The following is a 17,601-nucleotide window of genomic DNA, read 5'->3' on the forward strand; positions in this document are numbered from 1 at the left end:
GTATGGCCTATACTGCTGTATCAAGCACCCAGTCTTACTGATGGTGTGCCTACTTACTAATCTTACAATAATACATACTATGACTGTGCTGCAGTCTTGAAGTGTTCTATGTGATGTAAACTTTTACTCTTTATTATTATTTTTAGATAACATATGCTTTTCGACCACATCTATACCATTCTAGCATTTAGATTTTTGACTAGACTTCATGGAATTCATCACATTATTATTGCACCTAACTAAGGTGAAGTTTGGAAGGTTATTAAGTAAAACAGAAAGTCACATCTAATTTTCAGAAATGCGATTAGTTTAAAGTGGGTTGTATCACCTTTTACTCCCTCAACAAGCTTCTGACATCTTGCTATTGTTCTAATCAGAAGATCATTTATTGAGTGGAAATAAACTGAAATTCCAATGCCCATTCTCAGCACCCTGAGAAGGGAAGCAGTAGCTTCATCAGCTTATGATAAATATTAAAGAACGTGTTAAAATCCCAGCCAGTCCCTCACTAGTATAAATATAACAAGGCTAGACATGCGTGACCTCTATTTCAAAACTATGTTTTGTCATTTTATTCCTACTTATTAAGAAATGTTTTCAGTTATATAAATCATGTTTATTTAACGGTACAAATATATTCCCATTCTCTATAAATATTTTAATGGCTGTAATGAATATTTATGAAATATCTGCAGTCCACAAAATGCTGCCATCATATCCAGCAATACCGTAGTGCCGGCTCTTTGGGAGAAGATGAATTACAATGAGATTTTGCAACATCATCAGTATTCTATGCATGTATCTGTTCCACTCTATATATAGATAAGGGATCCCCTTATCCAGAGTGCTTAGAATTTTCAGATTTTGGTTTTCTGTAATTGACTGGACCATGAAAAAAGTTTTTGGAAAACGATGTATAGCTGCATTGTTTGCAGTTTTTTTAGATATATAGTTTGCGATGTCACAGTATGCGAAGGTTTGAGAAAACTTTTTTGTATAATTAATGCTGCTTGTTGCTACAGTGCATCCAATACTTCTGACAACAGTTTTCAAAGTCTGTACCTAATAGTAAGACCACTAAAATGAAACATTGGAACCTCATACATATTTTTTTGTACAGAAAATTATTTCTGTATTATTATTATATTATTATATTCTGTGATTATTTCTGAAAACCTCACCTCACGTCCTAAAAACAGACTAGCAAAGTTAATTTATTTCACCCAAAATTTGCCTTAGACCACTGTATGATGGGGACATTGGGCTACAGTTATGATGGTGATTACATTTAGAGCAACTCTGAAGGACAGTTGGTGGCATGACTATGTACTCTAAAGTGCTATTGAAGATGTCAGTGCAATGTAAATACATCATTATAATTATAACTAGTTATTTAAACCTCCCGTTATATAACGTGCGCTAGGGCTGTGACACGACCCCAGGGCGCATAGCTACGTTTCATGTCGCATGCACGCCCAGCCATGCTCCCCACCGCGCGTACCAACAGCTGCCCGCCCCCCTGTCCCCCTCCTGTCCCAAAGGCTACACATGCGCAGTAGCCAAAAAACAGGGACAGGAGGATGATGCAGGGACAGTTAGGTTTTATTATATAGGATACTTTGTACTTCACTTGTGTACATGTGCAGTCTGAACTCCAGCCTGTTGTGTGCCACATAATTTAGCTCCCTTCTGGAGCATAGCAAGAGGGTACAGTTGACTTGGCTAAGGGAACAGCACTCTTGGTATTCCAACGAGGTCATGTCCAGCTGAAATTTTCCATTGGACTCCCTGCCATCCATTTCTATATAAATAATATTTGAACAGAAACTGTGTTCTTGAAACTGAGCAATATGATAATGTTAGCCTCAGTTCACATACTTTTTTGTTGTTGTTTTTTGTCTTTTAACAAATAATTTTAATTGAATCAACTCAACATAAAAAATTGCTCAACAATCTAGCACCGGAAATTACTGTTATTAAAATAATACCGGTATTATATAATCAGTTGAAGTGAATTTCAGATCATGACAGAAAGAGATTTGAAATCCTGGTCTGTAATAAAACAGATCATGAACTGGCCTAGGAACCAGTCACATTTAAATAAATGACTGGATAGTGTACTGGTTAAGGGTACCGCCTCTGACATAGGAGACCAAGACTAGAATCTCAGCGCTTCCTGTTCAGTAAGCCATTATATACAGTATTCAGTAAGGAGTCCTTTGGTAAGACTCCCTAACACTGCAGTGGGTGGGGTTATGGGCTACCCTTAGTAACTGCAGCTTTCAAGCATTTTGAGTCTGACAGAAGCACTATACTAATGTTAGAAATATATTTATTAAGTACTGTACTGTATATCTCATAACAAATATAACAAATTTCACCCCATTTTCTCTGAAAACTCAAACCTTAAAAGTGGAGCAAAAAAAGCAAGAGAAGTAATTAGTAGGAGTTCAAAAGGAAATTAAGAGAAGGAATGAATGGAGGCAAGGGAGAGGGAAAATTTGTGCCTTTCCTCAAATCCCACAAACATCTACATAGACAGGTTGAAGTCATACCCAGTAGTTCAGTAACCGATTATTTTGTCCTGATAATCAGCTATAATTTAAGAATATCAGAGGCATACAATACTAGCCAGTCACCCCATATTTTGAGAGATTTCTTGGTGCGATGTCTCATTTCCTAAGTGTGATTTGGTATAGGGGAGCCTTAGTGACCACCTTTATCCAAGGCTGCTAAGTGGGCATCACTTAGCTATGCCGTCTTTCCAGAATCTTCTTCTTGACATAATGGCAAAGCAACCCAATCATATTTTTTTGGGTATCTGCTTTAGGTAATCCAGCTGAATTTTGCCAAAATACTTCTCCTTTGGGGCAAAAGATTTGTGTAGTCAGTTATTTCTGCTATGGTTGGCTGGATTGGTCAACAGGCAGGTTGAGGACTGCAATATTTATGTATGGCGCATAATTTATTAGTCCATTGCAGTCTTCTGGAAAATTAAGGAACCTGCACACTTTTTTGTAAACTGTGTACTATCTTGCCGCTCATTTGATGAACAGCACTCCTCCTGTAACAACTAAGCCAATCCTGTGCACAAAATATAACTGCAGCTCCAAAGCTTGTATTTTTGGGAAGTCTGCCTAAAATGGGATTTAGTGTGAAGGGTCATTACGCATGGTGCAGTCTCTGTATGTAAAATAGAGTAAAAGCCAAACAAGTAATGAAATATTAGCAGGTGATTAATACCATAAACTGATTTTATTTTATTTTTTTCAAACTAAATGTAAATTGATAGGAGAGTTCTCCTGAGAGAAACATGAAATAGAATGTATAAATATAATTTCACATGTGCTAGATAAATGTGCCTCTTATTGAAAAATGCTTCTTTAAAAAGAAATTACATTGTACAGTGCAGATGGTTATCACAGTCATCTCCTTCGTTGTGGGCCCTTAACATATCGTAATCCTGCAAAATGCTATGATGATGAAGTGGTATGATGTATGCATTTTTCTCCCTAGGATGTTTTTGAAAGAGTTGGCTCTGATGGGAGAGACACAGGAAAGGGAGAGGATTTTGGCCCATTTTTCCCAGCGTTATCATCAGTGCAACACAAACAGTGTTTCATCTGAAGGTCAGTGCCCATTGAATTGCTCCCATGATTTCCATCGACATAGAATCACTTTTTTAAGTAGGTTTTCAGGTGTGATGCTGACAATACCATGGCCTTCTACTTTAAAATATCAAATCCACTAACTTCTCCAGTAGTGCAACCAAACAGCCGAATAACACTGTGCCATCCCTCCGCCACCACCACCACCACCACCACCACCACACACCAAAAAAAAACCTGCTAGGATGGACAACCTGTAAAGATGTGTATCAGAAAACACACCTTATGTTGCTTCTGTGGATTCTGGATGGTGACCATTAAAGTGAGGGCACCTGAGATTCAGATGACCATTCCAGTCATCTAATGCTGGGAATACACATTTCGTTTTTGCCTTCGTTTTAGCCTTCGATTCGTTCGGTAAACGAATCGAGTGTTGAAAACGTATGTGAAAATAGTCATAATCTCATTATAGTTTCGATTAATAGACCCCAAAAACGAACGATTAGTGATCGAACATGTTTGATATTATCTCTCTTTATCCATCTAATCGAGCCATTGGTAGGCTTGATGGCTGTTCAGATCGATTATATATTTGTTTATGCCGTCCGTCCCTGTACTACGTTTCGTTTCTTTGCAGCCTTCGATCATTGGAAAAACGAAACCATCAGAATCGAAAAAAAAACCAAACCGTGGGTGGTGATATTAACCGTACGATCGATTATTTCGGGATCGGAAAGGACAAAAGGCACAATCGAAACGAAGGTTTAAACGAAGGCAAAAAAGAAATGTGTATTCCCAGCATAAGATAGTAAATCCAAGGTATACAGTGGAGAGCTGACAGCACACAGAGCAGTCTCATACATACAGTAGTGACAAATGCTGGCTGGACTTTCACTGAGTAATGGAAGCTTAAAAGGGGAACTGTACCAAAATATAGTAATGGGGGGGGGGGGGGGGGGGGGAATAAATCAATACATTGCAAATTGAGAAGTAAAACAAAAAATCAAAAATGGATCAATAAATTATAATTGCGGTGTAATTCATTCATGTTGTTTGATCCACCCTGAGCCTGCAGGTCAAGGAAAAAGAAATCAACGACCATTATATATATATTCTAACACTGCCTGCTTTTTAGTTGAAAATAGACGTGGTTTTCCTCAATGCAACAAGGTTCACAGGCGGCCCTGACATCACCCTGTGGGAGGGGTTTCACCACAATATCAGCCATGCAGATGTCCCTGATGATTTATTTGAGAAAAGGTAAAGATTTCACAGGAGAAAGTGGGTATTGGCTACTGATTGGGATGGTGGTATGAGCTACTGATTGGGATGGAGTTCAATTCTGGGTTAAATTTCCTCTTTGAAAGAGATCTTAAATTAAAAAAAACAACGTAAAATGCAGTTTGCAGCATTTATGAAAGAGACACCAATATATGGTCCAAAACAATGTGAAAAAAAAAAGTTGCAACCTGCACCAATGTAACCAATGTTCTAAATGTAGGATTTAAAAACAGGAGGTTGGGGTGGATCTCTAAGCTTTGAAGAAGTAGTGATCTCCAGGGGTTAACACAGCTTTGTGCTCCAAGGAGAGCAGGACTGAGCAGACCATAATAATTTGTCATGTTAATTTAATCCAGCCTTGCATGAAATACGTTCACATAAGCAGTAATTGTTCTCCCCGGCCAGTTCACAGCGCAGCAAGCAATCTTGTTCTCATATGTGTTAATCCCGCTTCTGCTCTAGAACTTCTGTAACCCACAACAATACAACATAGAATTCTAATGACCTGCTTATATCAGTTTTACAATTTTATTTTTCAGATGAACATTATATATCCAAAACATTACAAAATCTATATTCCAACAAAATTTGTAATCCAACAAAAATCTACCAAAATCAAGGACATGTTGATCGATATTTGGTCAGTTTATCAATTGAACTTTGATGTAACGCATTCATCCTTTATCGCATCACGATGTTGGGAGCGCAGAGGGGCGTGCGATGTAGCGCTACACTATCAAGGCTGCCGTAGCTTTGTACTGCAGTCAGGGCCGCCATCAGAATTTTCTGAGCCCCATACTTGGCAAACCTACAGCCCCCCCCCCCCCCCCTATGCCAATTAACAGCCTGATAGGAAGATTGTGTGGGGGCAGAGCCACAGTATGTGGGGTAGAGACAAATAATGCCCTCCCCCCTGCATTAATGCGTGTTCACCAATCATTCAGCAGGAAACAACCTCCTGTTGTGCCACGGTCGAATACTTGCCAGCAGAGGTTTGAGTGGGACTGCCACTGTTTGGGCCCCAGACCCTTCCTGGGCCCCATACTACTGTCCCTCTTGTACCCCCCTGATGGCTGCCCTGACTGCAGTACTACGCCTGCATCCCTAGTGTCTGGTGAGATCTAGTGTAATGTGCTGCAAAAGGGTAGCTTTAGGAAACGATCGATATTGGTACGATATCAATTGTTTTTAAGGTAAGACATTATCCCTTAGGACAGACACCTTGACGTGCCTTTAAACTCCATCAGAATACGTGAGATGAACCATGAGCCGAAAGTTAATTATTTGCCTAAGGCTGGTGTGCCCTTTAGGTAAATTGCGATCTACCGGTAGATCACAAGGACTTCATGCACGGGCGTAACAATTAGAGATGTCGCGAACCTCCGATTTTCGGTTCGCGAACCCTATTCGCGAACTTCCGCGAAAGGTTCGGTGCGCGAAAAAGTTCGCGAACCGCAATAGACTTCAATGGGGAGGCGAACTTTGAAAATTTGAAAAAATTCTACCAGCTAGAAAAATGATATAAAACATGTTTCAAGAGCTCTAATACCTGGAGGCACACCTGATTGAGTGAAATACACTGCTGAAGGACCCGCCCACCCTCCCTCCTCCAAGCTAGGTCCTTTATACCATTTGACTCAGTTGTCTGCCTACACTAATTAGTTATGGGACAGCTGCTACACACTCTGCTAGGGAGATTTTAATTGGCCACCTCCCTCCTCCCACCTCCCACCTCCCCTTCTACCCTTCTACCCTTTCCCTCCTCCCTCCTACCGGAGGGAGGAAAGTCTCATCTGCCAGGGAATTCCAGTATTTCAAAAACCAGCTTATATACCATGAATAAGGATTTGAACCCAGGCCTCAGTGTATGGTAGGCAACTAACATATCCATTGTACCACCAACACTACTAACTGAAAGTAGCTGAAAGTAGCTGGAAGTAGCCTAGCATGTACCATTTATGCTTAATGCAAGAGAAAAATTAGACAAGACAAATACCATTTATATCACACTTTCTCCTGGCAGACTCAAAGCACCAGAGCTGCAGCCACTAGGGCACACTCTATAGGCAGTAGCACAGATATGTAGCAAGACATGGCCTTGTATTTTGTGTTAAACAGTTGTCACGAGAAAAATTAGACAAGATAGCAGTATTAGGAAGACTTGCCTAAGGTCTCCTACTGAATAGGTGCTGGCTTACTGACAGACAGAGACGAGATTCGAACTCTGGTCTCCTGTGTCAGAGGCAGAGCCATTCACCATTACACATGCAGCCACTGCTTACCGACATGTAGGCAAGACCATGGCCTTGTATTTTGTGGTTCAACAGTTGTCCAAAGAGAACCCCAGATAGCAGGTAGATTCATCTCTCTCTCTCTCTCTCTCTCTCTCTCTCTCTCCTCTCTCTCTCTCTCTCTCTCTCTCTCTCTCTCTCTCTCTCTCTCTCTCCTCTCTCTCCTCTCCTCTCTCTCTCTCTCTCTCTTTCTTTCTCTCTCTCTCACCAACACTACATGCTGAAGCCAGCCTAGCATGTACCATTTATGCTCAACCCTGTCCAAATTTTGTCAAATATGCTCAAATACAATTCTGCGGAAAGCGGTGGCCATCCCTACTAGAGAGAGAAGAGAGAGAGAGAGATGAATCTACCTGCTATCTGGGGTTCTCTTTGGACAACTGTTGAACACAAAATACAAGGCCATGTCTTGCTACATGTCGGTAAGCAGTGGCTGCATGGTGTAATGGTGAATGGCTCTGCCTCTGACACAGGAGACCCAGAGTTCGAATCTCGTCTCTGTCTGTCAGTAAGCCAGCACCTATTCAGTAGGAGACCTTAGGCAAGTCTTCTTAAAAACTGCTATCTTGTCTAATTTTTCTCGTGACAACTGTTTAACACAAAATACAAGGCCATGTCTTGCTACATATCTGTGCTACTGCCTATAGAGTGTGCCCTAGTGCTGCAGCTCTGGTGCTTTGAGTCTGCCAGGAGAAAAAGTGTGATATAAATGTTATTTGTCTTGTCTAATTTTTCTCTTGCATTAAGCATAAATGGTACATGCTAGGCTACTTTCCAGCTACTTTCAGCTACTTTCAGCTACTTTCAGCTAGTAGTGTTGTTGGTGTACAATGGATATGTTAGTTGCCTACCATACACTGAGGCCTGGGTTCAAATCCCTATCATGGTATATAAGCTGGTTTTTGAAATACTGGAATTCCCTGGCAGATGAGACCCTCCTCCCTCCGGTAGGAGGGAGGAGGAATGGGTAGAAGGGTGGAGGGAGAAACCCACAAACAAGCTAATTAAAATCTCCCTAGCAGAGTGTGTAGCAGCTGTTCCTTAACTAATTAGTGTAGGCAGTATAAGGACCTTACTTGGAGGAGGGAGAGGGAGGGAGGGAGGGAGGGGGGGTGGGCCTCCAGCATTGAGAGCAGTGTGAAAGGCAATAATGTGTCAGCTGGCTGTCAATAGAGCTTTATGGGGCGACTCGAACTTCCGCAAAAGTTTGCGTTTGGTAGGCGAATGCGAACCCCCGAAGTTCGCCGACGAACAGTTCGCGACGTAACAATAGGGGATGCAGCCCATGCTCTCACAGGGGGACCCACCCAGGGCCGTTTTTGGGGGGCTGGAGGGGTCGCAGCATGAGGGGAGAGCTTGGTGGCACGTCGGTGTGGGGGGGGGGGGCGGTCCCCTCCCTCACCTCGGGTTCTCACCTCGGGTTCTCCCCTCTGCGCTCCCCTCCAGCATTGAATAAAGTGTATGCAGGCGGCGGGGCAGCGGCAGATACATACTTTCCGTGCTCTCCAGTGCGGCTGTTTCTCCCTCTGGTGTCTGACGCGACTTCCTATCAGGAAGTCGCGTCAGAAGCTAGAGAGAGGAAGATCCGTGGAACGCACGGAAGGTATGTACAGTATCTGCCGCTGCCCCACCGCCTGCATACACTTTATTCTATGCTGGAGGGGAGCGCAGAGGGGAGAACCCGAGTGTCCCCCCTTCCCTACCCACCGACATGCCACCAAGCTCTCCCCTCATGCTGCGACACCTTCAGCCCCCATAAACTGTTAAATTTCTGCAGGTGGGCCGGCGATTCCTAGTCACGCCCCTGACTTCATGGTAGATCCTCACCGCACTACATGAGGGAAGCCTCTGGATCCTGTAAAGGCTTCCTCTGGTCCTCTGTTTCCGAGAGCGACCCCATAAAGGAATATGACAAGCGCCTGTTATTCCACCCTCACAACTGTGTTCCACTTTAAGCACGAGTGGCTCCATGCTACTGCGCAAACACAGCCGCTCTCGCATGGGTGCGGTGCTGCGTTGCAGGAAGAGAAGCATGGTCATGATGTGCAGGAGTGTCCCCGCCATACGTAAGTTTTTTTACTTTTGACTCAAGGTTCACCTCAAGATCTTTTAAAGGGAAGCTCAAGTGAGAGGCTGCCATATTTATATCCTTTTAAGCATACCAGTTGCCTGGCTATCTTGCTGATCCTCTGCCTCTAATACTTTTAGCCATAGACCCTGAACAAGCATTCAGGTGTTTATTGGTAGATCTGACAAAATTAGCTGCAAGTTTGTTTCTGGTGTTGTGCAGACTTTAACTACTTGACGACCGCGTCAGGCCAATTGGCATGAATGTGACAGCAGCCCCAGGACCGCCTAACGCCAATTGGCGTGCAGTCCAGGGGCGTGTTTTGCAGGAGATTGTGCACATCGATGCATGCGCATCTCCGCTTAAATGACTCCGTCATCATTCTCCCAGTGGCGATAGCCGCTAGGAGACTGTTAGACTCCAAAACTGCCATCTATTTACATTGTACAGAGCTGCGATCTAAGGCAGTGCTGTACTGGGGACAGCCGTGACACTCTGGGAGGCTCAGAGAGCGATCGGCTCTCACTCTTATAGGCTGATGTCTATGAGAGCCGATCGCTGGGATTGGCTGCCGGGGGGAGGACGGAAGGATGGGAAATTAAATAAATAAAAAAATGCAAAAATGTATTAAAAAAAAAAAAAAAGAAACACAGGAGAAGTGATCAGAGCCCACCAACAGAAAACTGTTTGTGGGCAAAAAGGGCTGAGTTGTACGGCCCTGCAGCGAGCCCTTAAAGCAGCAGTGGCCTGAAAAATAGCCTGGTCACTAGGGGGTGTAAGCCTACAGTCCTTAAAGTGGACCCAAATTAAAAATACAAGATTTCAGAAATAAAATCTATTTTCTATATTATAATAATAAATAGCAGCCTTTTTTCAGCTGCATGATGACAAATAAAATATTTTACATTTATTGGAGGAACCCCTCCCTTCCTTTCAAATTGCCGGGATTTTTCCGGCAAACTGGTGGAGTAGATGGTGTCCGGCAATGGAGGAATTGCTAATGGCTGCGCTGCCCCCAGTATAACCCTAGCTATGAAAAGAGAAGGGTGAAAAGCATGCACTGAAATGCTCATAGGTTTGAAGGAGTGTTTATTTATCTTTGTATGTGTCAGCGTGGTGCAACTAAATATTTTTAATTAAAAAATGTTTGGTTTGGGTCAGCTTTAAGTGGTTAATGCAGCCAAATGGATTAGCAGACAACTGGTTCTGTTTAAAAAGAAATGAATGAATATGGCAGCCTTCATATACTCTCGCTTCAGGTTCCCTTCAAGCTGACATTTTTCACGTGGTTTGCACAGTATGAAGTTTTATTTCATGGTTCTCATGGCTTCCTTGTCGACCTTATTTACCTTTAGATCTCCAAACATTGGTTAATTTCATCCAGGAAAGGTTGTATTTGGGACAAATACGGTGTTGTAATTGTGTATCTCCTTATATAAATACCCTGCTATTAGCTTATAAAGGAGGTGAGGCTGCTTCATGGTTTTTCAGTGCTAATCTTTTCTGCATTGTATCAGAACAATGCTGAAAGTGATGAAGAAAGGAGAAAGCATTTCTTCACACTTCAATGGATCCTGGAGTCACTGCACAGCCATTATTGTAATATTCTTTTCTGTTACTGGTAAATACAGTACATTGCTCATATACCTTTCTATTGCTCATATACCTTTCTATGGGCATTTACCTTAGTGATTTATTCTGTAAAATATAAATACTGCCAGTAGTAATGGTATTTTTAATAAGTAAAAAAAAATAATAAGTAAAAAGTCTATACCATATACAGTTTGTTCCAGACAAAATCTCCAGCAGAAAGTAATGGTTTCTTGTGTTATAGAAATATATCTGACCACTTCTAGTGTACTCTTACTACCTTTCCACTAGTGTGGTGCGATTCCATTGCAGAAAACGCATAAACGAAATTGCATGCGGATGCAAATTTGTACGCGTTAGTACATAAACTTTAACTCGAAAATGCATGCGTTTTCGCTTATTTTTATAAGAATGCAATTTTAACCATGTCAGTGCCTGTGTGCTTGTACATTAGTTTTACACGAAAACGTATGCGACTTCACATGGAAAATTCACATGGCAAAAACGCATGCGATTTTTCTATTAATTACATAACATGCGAATCGCACACTATGCTTGCAGTGTGCGAATTCTGATGGCTCTGCTGTGCAGATTGTTTCTGCACAGCCACGCGCACAGATTTTTTTGCTCATTGACTTGTATTGGTTGTGCGAATGTGCATGCAGAAAATGCATGCAAATTTGCACTAGTGGAAACGGGCCTTTAAGCTAGTCATCCATTGTCAAATAAGGCCCTACATTGCCAACTGATTGCTATACAATTTTAAAATTTGATCCAATAGCGATCGATTCCTACACCGCAAACTCAACTGTGATAAAGCATTGACCAAACCGCAAGCATTGTACTCCTTGATGCAGGGCATCACTATAGGCCACCGATCCCCCAAAACTTCTGACCAACCCCCCCCCCCCCCCTTCCCCATGCAGATATCTTACAGAATGTCCAATCAGATTTTTGATCAATAAACTGAACAAAATTGATCAAAAGTGAATCGATAAGATCTGCTGGACCCAACAGATGACTGGAAGATTTAATCAAATTGATCACATGATTAAGAAACATCAGTGCATGTATGGTCAGTTTTTAGGAGGGTTTTTAGATACTTTATGTGAGGAACAACTTGAATTTTTTATTTGTTTGCAGTATACTAAGATTTTTTCTTTATATAGTGAGAAAAAGATAAGGCAGTGTAACTCACGAGAGAACTTTTGTGCTCCAGGGCCCTCATTATTTTTTACCTTATACAAAAAATTACCTTATACATATTACCTCAACAGCACTCAACTTAATTAATCAAATTGCTTATTTATTACAGTATTCATTTACAAAATATTTAACCTGTGATGCCCAATTTAAAATCTTACCTACCATGATTTCCTGATTTACATTCTTAACTACTTCCCGCCATCCCATTGGCAGTGGAAAGTAGCCCATTTTTGCTGTTTTCTGAGGTGTTTCTGCCTCAATGTAAGGTATAGGAAATTGGAAAATTGCTTTGAAAAAGCTAGATCAGAGTGATTTTCCAAACTTTTTTTGTTACAGTAGCTGTTCAGTTACAGCTTTACTGTAACAAAATATAAAATCTGCTATACAAAAATGCTCCAAAAAACGCTAGGCATGTTTAGAAAATCTCTCTAAACGTGCCTCTTCAAAAACCGCTAGCGTTTCCGGATCCGTTAGCGGTTTTTGGTGTGCACTGGCCCATCGTGCTCATTTGGTCTGTGGAGTGAAGAGGTGGGACAGCTACAGGTAAAGGCAAAGGAGGCCAGCTGCATGGGCCAGACTGCCTCAAACAGAATTTCATTAATACAGAGGGTACAGTTTTGCACCCCTGTACACTAGAGCAGTGTTTCTCAACATTTTATTGGTTCGTACCCCTTTTAAAACCCTGTACTCACAAAGTACCCCCTAGCATAGTAAACATTATCACAAGTACCCCTTGACAAATATATATTTAATCTTAGTACATGATGATTAGTTCTAAACAATTTCCAAGCATGTACTGTTGCTTTTAATTAACCAAAATACTAATTTGGTGTTGTTCAAATAAGATTTATAATTTTCTAAAACTCAAGGTTTGTTATTCTTGGTTAAGTATATCAAGTCCGAGTACCCCCTGGAACCATCAGAAGTACCCTCTGGGGTACGCGTACCACACGTTGAGAACCTAGGCACTAGAGGACACGCCATTCTTTGCTTGGGTGGCGTATGCCCAGGAACAGGCCTGTACAGATTAACAATAGGAACTAAAACGAATCCTCAAGGAATCACACATACACCAAACATGTCAGGTAGTAAAGTTTTAACTACAGGTAGTCCCCGACTTATGAGTGACCCGCCATTACAAACTGCATGGATTCTGTGTTTCCATGGGAACAAGTGAAAAAAAAATTCAAATTGGACTTTTTGAGAAAATCGTTTTAAAAAAATTCTAAGAAAAAAATGGCTTTTAAACTTGTATAAGCAGGTACAGAGGGGCAGATGTGACACAAAGGGGAACACTGGAGGCACAGAGGCGATACAGGGGACAGAGATGGCACAGTGTTCCCGACTTAAGAACAGATTCAGGTTAAGAACCAATCTACAATCCCTATCTCGTTCGTTAACCAGGAACTACCTGTATCAGTATTCTACAGTCATTGTCTCTGTACTCTAGATCTGACCATACAAGGCATGAGGATATCTTTCAAGCAGGAAGCGCCAAGTGGGAACAATTAGTGTAAAGAAAAACAAAGCATCCATCTTCCCTATCCCTCTTACCCCAGGGTGCTTCCTGGCATCCTTATACTGTAGGTGTAAACTGTTCATCCCTGTGTTGGATATTACAGTAAGCCTATAAACACTGAAATGCAAACAATTTTATTTCTTGCTCTGTTAAATCTGAATGACACAAAGAGAACAATGAGACGTCTGGGAAGTCCTTATGCCAGTATTATTAAGTTATAGCTGCTGTAAATGGAAAGGCAAAATCATTTTTTTGCGATACTGACAGTTAGCATCCCTATTTTTACGGAAATGAAGGCGACATCCAAGCAGGCTGACCCCTTCTCCCTACATATCAGTGGTTTTAGTAAAAAATATTTAAGTATTGCTGGGAAACTGCTTCATTTAGAATCCAAGTTGATGACTACATATTATTGTCTGTGTCCCACACTGGACACACTGGTTCCCCTGTTAATGGAGCGTTGGGGATTTAATATAATAACTTGTAGTCCTGAGCACAGAAAATGAGGCACAGCAATTAAAACTCTTCCCCATCCTGAAAAATGATTTCTCGTTTTCTCTGTCAGTGTTTGAGATATTCCCCACTTTCATCTCTGGAAAGGAGGCAATTGCAAATCTACCAGAAAGGGACACAAAACAGCAATGGTGATCCAAAATGGATTCTAACATCTTACCAGATTATTCAAAATGAAATTGAAAATATTGGAGTTGGAGTCTGAGTAACCGTTATTGTAGTGCACCTCACTGACAGTCTGAAGGATGCAGCTTGCTGCAAGATTATCACTTCTGAGTCTTAAAGGACACCTGAACCAAAGGTACGTACACACAAATATGGCAGCTGGGCAGGCATTCCAGCGACAGTAGAGCATGTGTACAGTCTGTCGACAGACTGGTGAGGCTGCTTCTGAACGATCCGCTGAGTGGATCGTTCAGAAACAGCCTTATCAGTTTGCAGACAGACTGTACACATGCACTACTGTCGGGAGAACGACCCGTCGTTCCTTATAGTAGTGCGTGTGTACGCACCTTAAGAGACATATTGAGGCTGCCATATTTATTTCCTTTTAAACGATACTGTAGTTGTCTGATGGTCCTGCTGATTATCTACCTCTTATACTTTTAGCCATAGATCCCGAACTAGCATGCAGATCAGATGTTTCTGACTGAAGTCTGACTGGATTAGCTGCATGCTGTTTCAGGTGTGTGATTCAGACACAACTGCAGTCAAAGTGATCATCAGGACACCAGGCAACCGGTATTGTTTAAAAGGAATTAAATATGGCAGCCTCCATATCCTCTAAATTCAAGTGTCCTTTAACCACTTTGCCGCCCAGGTACAGTATATCTACGCCCCTTTTAACTTCATTTCCCCACCCGGGGAGTAGATAATCCCCGCCGCTGACCGCGCTCCCGCACGCCGCCGTCCGCTCGCCTGGAGATCAATGAACGGGAAAACTGTTCCTGTTCGTTAATCTAAGTCCCCGCAGCAATGATCGGCATGCTTCCGTGAGAAGCTGCTTGATCATTGTGAAAAAAAAGTTTCCCAGCCTCATTACACTTCCTGTAAGCGTACTTCCTACGCTTAAAGGACGCAGTCACAAAAAATGACTGTGGCCATCTTGTGGCCAAATAGTTAAACTACATCCAAAAGCATTTTTAATATATAAATACAGAGTTTTTCATTATAAATTAAATCATTACCTCCCACACTCCCCAATTTTTTTTTTATTTTTATTTTTTTGCAATAAAAAAAAATTACAATTAAAAAAAATACATAAATAGTTACCTTAGGGACTGAACTCTTTATTTATGTCAAGAGGGTATAACATTGTTTCTTTATAAACGATGGGCTTGTAATTAGGGATGGACGCAAAACGAAAAAAATGCACCTTTATTTCCAAATAAAGTATTAGCGCCAAACATTGTGATAGGGACATAATGGCCGAAAACTGAAAAATGTTTTTTTTTCCCCCCATTTTTTTCCTATTTTCCCATTAAAACACATTTAGAATAAAATAATTCTTGGCATAATGTCCCACCTAAAGAAAGCCTAATTGGTTCCGAAAAAAACAAGATATAGTTCATTTCATTGCGATAAGTAATGATAAAGTAATGATAAACGCAGGGGCGTAACTAGGCCCCACCGGGCCCCCCTGCAGATTTTCTGAGCGGGCGGGCGGGCCCCCCCCCCCGGGGCCCGCTCGCGGCCGTTTTGTGGGTGCTGGAGGGGTGGCAGCATGAGGGGAAAGCCTTGCCCACAGTCGGCGGGGAGAGGGGTAGTTCCCCCCTCTCCCTCACCTCGGGGCTCTCCCCTCTGCGCTCCCCTCCAGCTCGTAAGTGTCTGTGGGGCTGTGGTGGGCAGCGAGCGGCAGGCAGATACATACCTGCTTCCGTGCGTTCCATCGGAGACTTCTCCCTCTAGCGGCTGACGTCAAGTGACGTCAGCCGCTAGAGGGAGAAGTCTCCGATGGAACGCACGGAAGCAGGTATGTATCTAAGTCTCCGATGGAACGCACGGAAGCAGGTATGTATCTGCCTGCCGCTCGCTGCCCACCACAGCCCCACAGACACTTACGAGCTGGAGGGGAGCGCAGAGGGGAGAGCCCCGAGGTGAGGGAGAGGGGGGAACTACCCCTCTCCCCGCCGACTGTGGGCAAGGCTTTCCCCTCATGCTGCCACCCCTCCAGCACGCACAAAATGGCCCCAAGCGGGCCCCAGGGGGGGGGCCGGGCCCCCCAGCGGGCGCAGGGGCTGCAGGGCCTATTCCTACGCCCCTGGATAAACGTTCTAGACGAATGAATGGAAGGAGCGCTGAAAGGTGAAAATTTGCTCGGATGCTGAAGGGGTAAAACCCCTCAGTTGTGAAGTGGTTGTTTACAATTTCAAGTCTTTAATATACAGGGGTGATTGCAAGCCTGCGGGCCCTAATTCGCTGCATGTACTGCTAAGTACTCACCACACGACACAGAAAGATGGACTAGTGACATCCCCCTGAAGATTAGCGTTCCACGATCCTTCTCCCGGCCAACGGGTACACGCATCATCACACGACAACACACAACAGGCACAATTGGAATGTCAAGCGATCATGGTTCTTTGCCCGGAGTCTTCAGGGATCCTAAAGATCCGCCATGATGGTCATTGTCCCTGCGTTAAAGGTTTGCGCAATCGCGCACCTGTACCCACGTCACAAGTTCACGGAAACAATGGCTTGCTGGTCATTGGAAAAATCCCATATTGGGTATGGGCCTGAACGGTGAGCACGCTCCCAATTGTTATTTTGATTGGAATTGCACTAGAATCAATCAAAAGCATAATACAGTCATTCGATTCATGTACAATCGATTCAAATTTACCACCCCGTCCAATCTTTTAACTTTTAACATTTTCCCCAACATTGATCGTTTATAATTGATCGAAGAACAATCACATAATAGATGCATCCACGATTCCATAAATACATCAGTTGATTTGGTCGGTGGAACAGCAAAATTGCACCGTATACAGCAGCTTACCTCTGATGAGGGAAATTTTCCTTTCTGCTTTTAGCAGATATTGTTTCAAAAGCACTACAAATACAAGCAATTTAACTACCCTAAAGAAAGAGGTTCCTCTTTGAATGTCTGTGTGCCCCGTACACATGTACATAGCTAAGGAATAGGAAATTACTTATCTGTTCAAATGAAAGCTGTGATAGTTAATTAAAGCAAACAGTTATTCGTCATTGATCTAGCAGCTGATTAGTCGGCATTGCTGTCTGCTAACTGATTAGCAAGTAGTGGCTTTCATTGACCAGCATTGCTTCCTCTGCCTGGGACAGTGGAGACTCGCATGCTGGGGGAGCTTTGTGCTGATCTCTGTATAGGCAGAGGGAAGTAGGAGGACAGTACAGACATGCCTGGCATCTCTTTTCCAACAGTATCAACAGCAACTAAACAAATGGTTTCTGATAATCTCCGATGCAACCAGAGGCTGCCTGGTTCTTCCATAGAGATGAGAATGTATTCTGATTTATGTATATATAGCCCCAGTGGCATAA

At 42.5% G+C, this 17,601-nt stretch overlaps 1 protein-coding gene across 4 annotated transcripts in view; it reads left to right on the forward strand.

The window, feature by feature from the left end:
• LOC137535995 (PH and SEC7 domain-containing protein 1-like) overlaps positions 1-17,601 on the forward strand; it is a 492,113-nt gene that overhangs the window by 226,035 nt on the left and 248,477 nt on the right. For all 4 annotated transcript variants that reach the window (XR_011024492.1, XM_068257916.1, XM_068257918.1 and 1 more), the window contains exon 8: positions 3,517-3,629. Coding sequence is in view for 3 of the 4 variants with exons in the window: in XM_068257916.1 (XP_068114017.1) it covers positions 3,517-3,629 (113 nt within the window). In the remaining variant the exon portion in view is untranslated. The remainder of the gene's footprint in view (positions 1-3,516; positions 3,630-17,601) is intronic.

This window comes from Hyperolius riggenbachi, chromosome 10, assembly GCF_040937935.1.
Source record: "Hyperolius riggenbachi isolate aHypRig1 chromosome 10, aHypRig1.pri, whole genome shotgun sequence".
Taxonomy (NCBI): Eukaryota; Metazoa; Chordata; class Amphibia; order Anura; family Hyperoliidae; genus Hyperolius; species Hyperolius riggenbachi.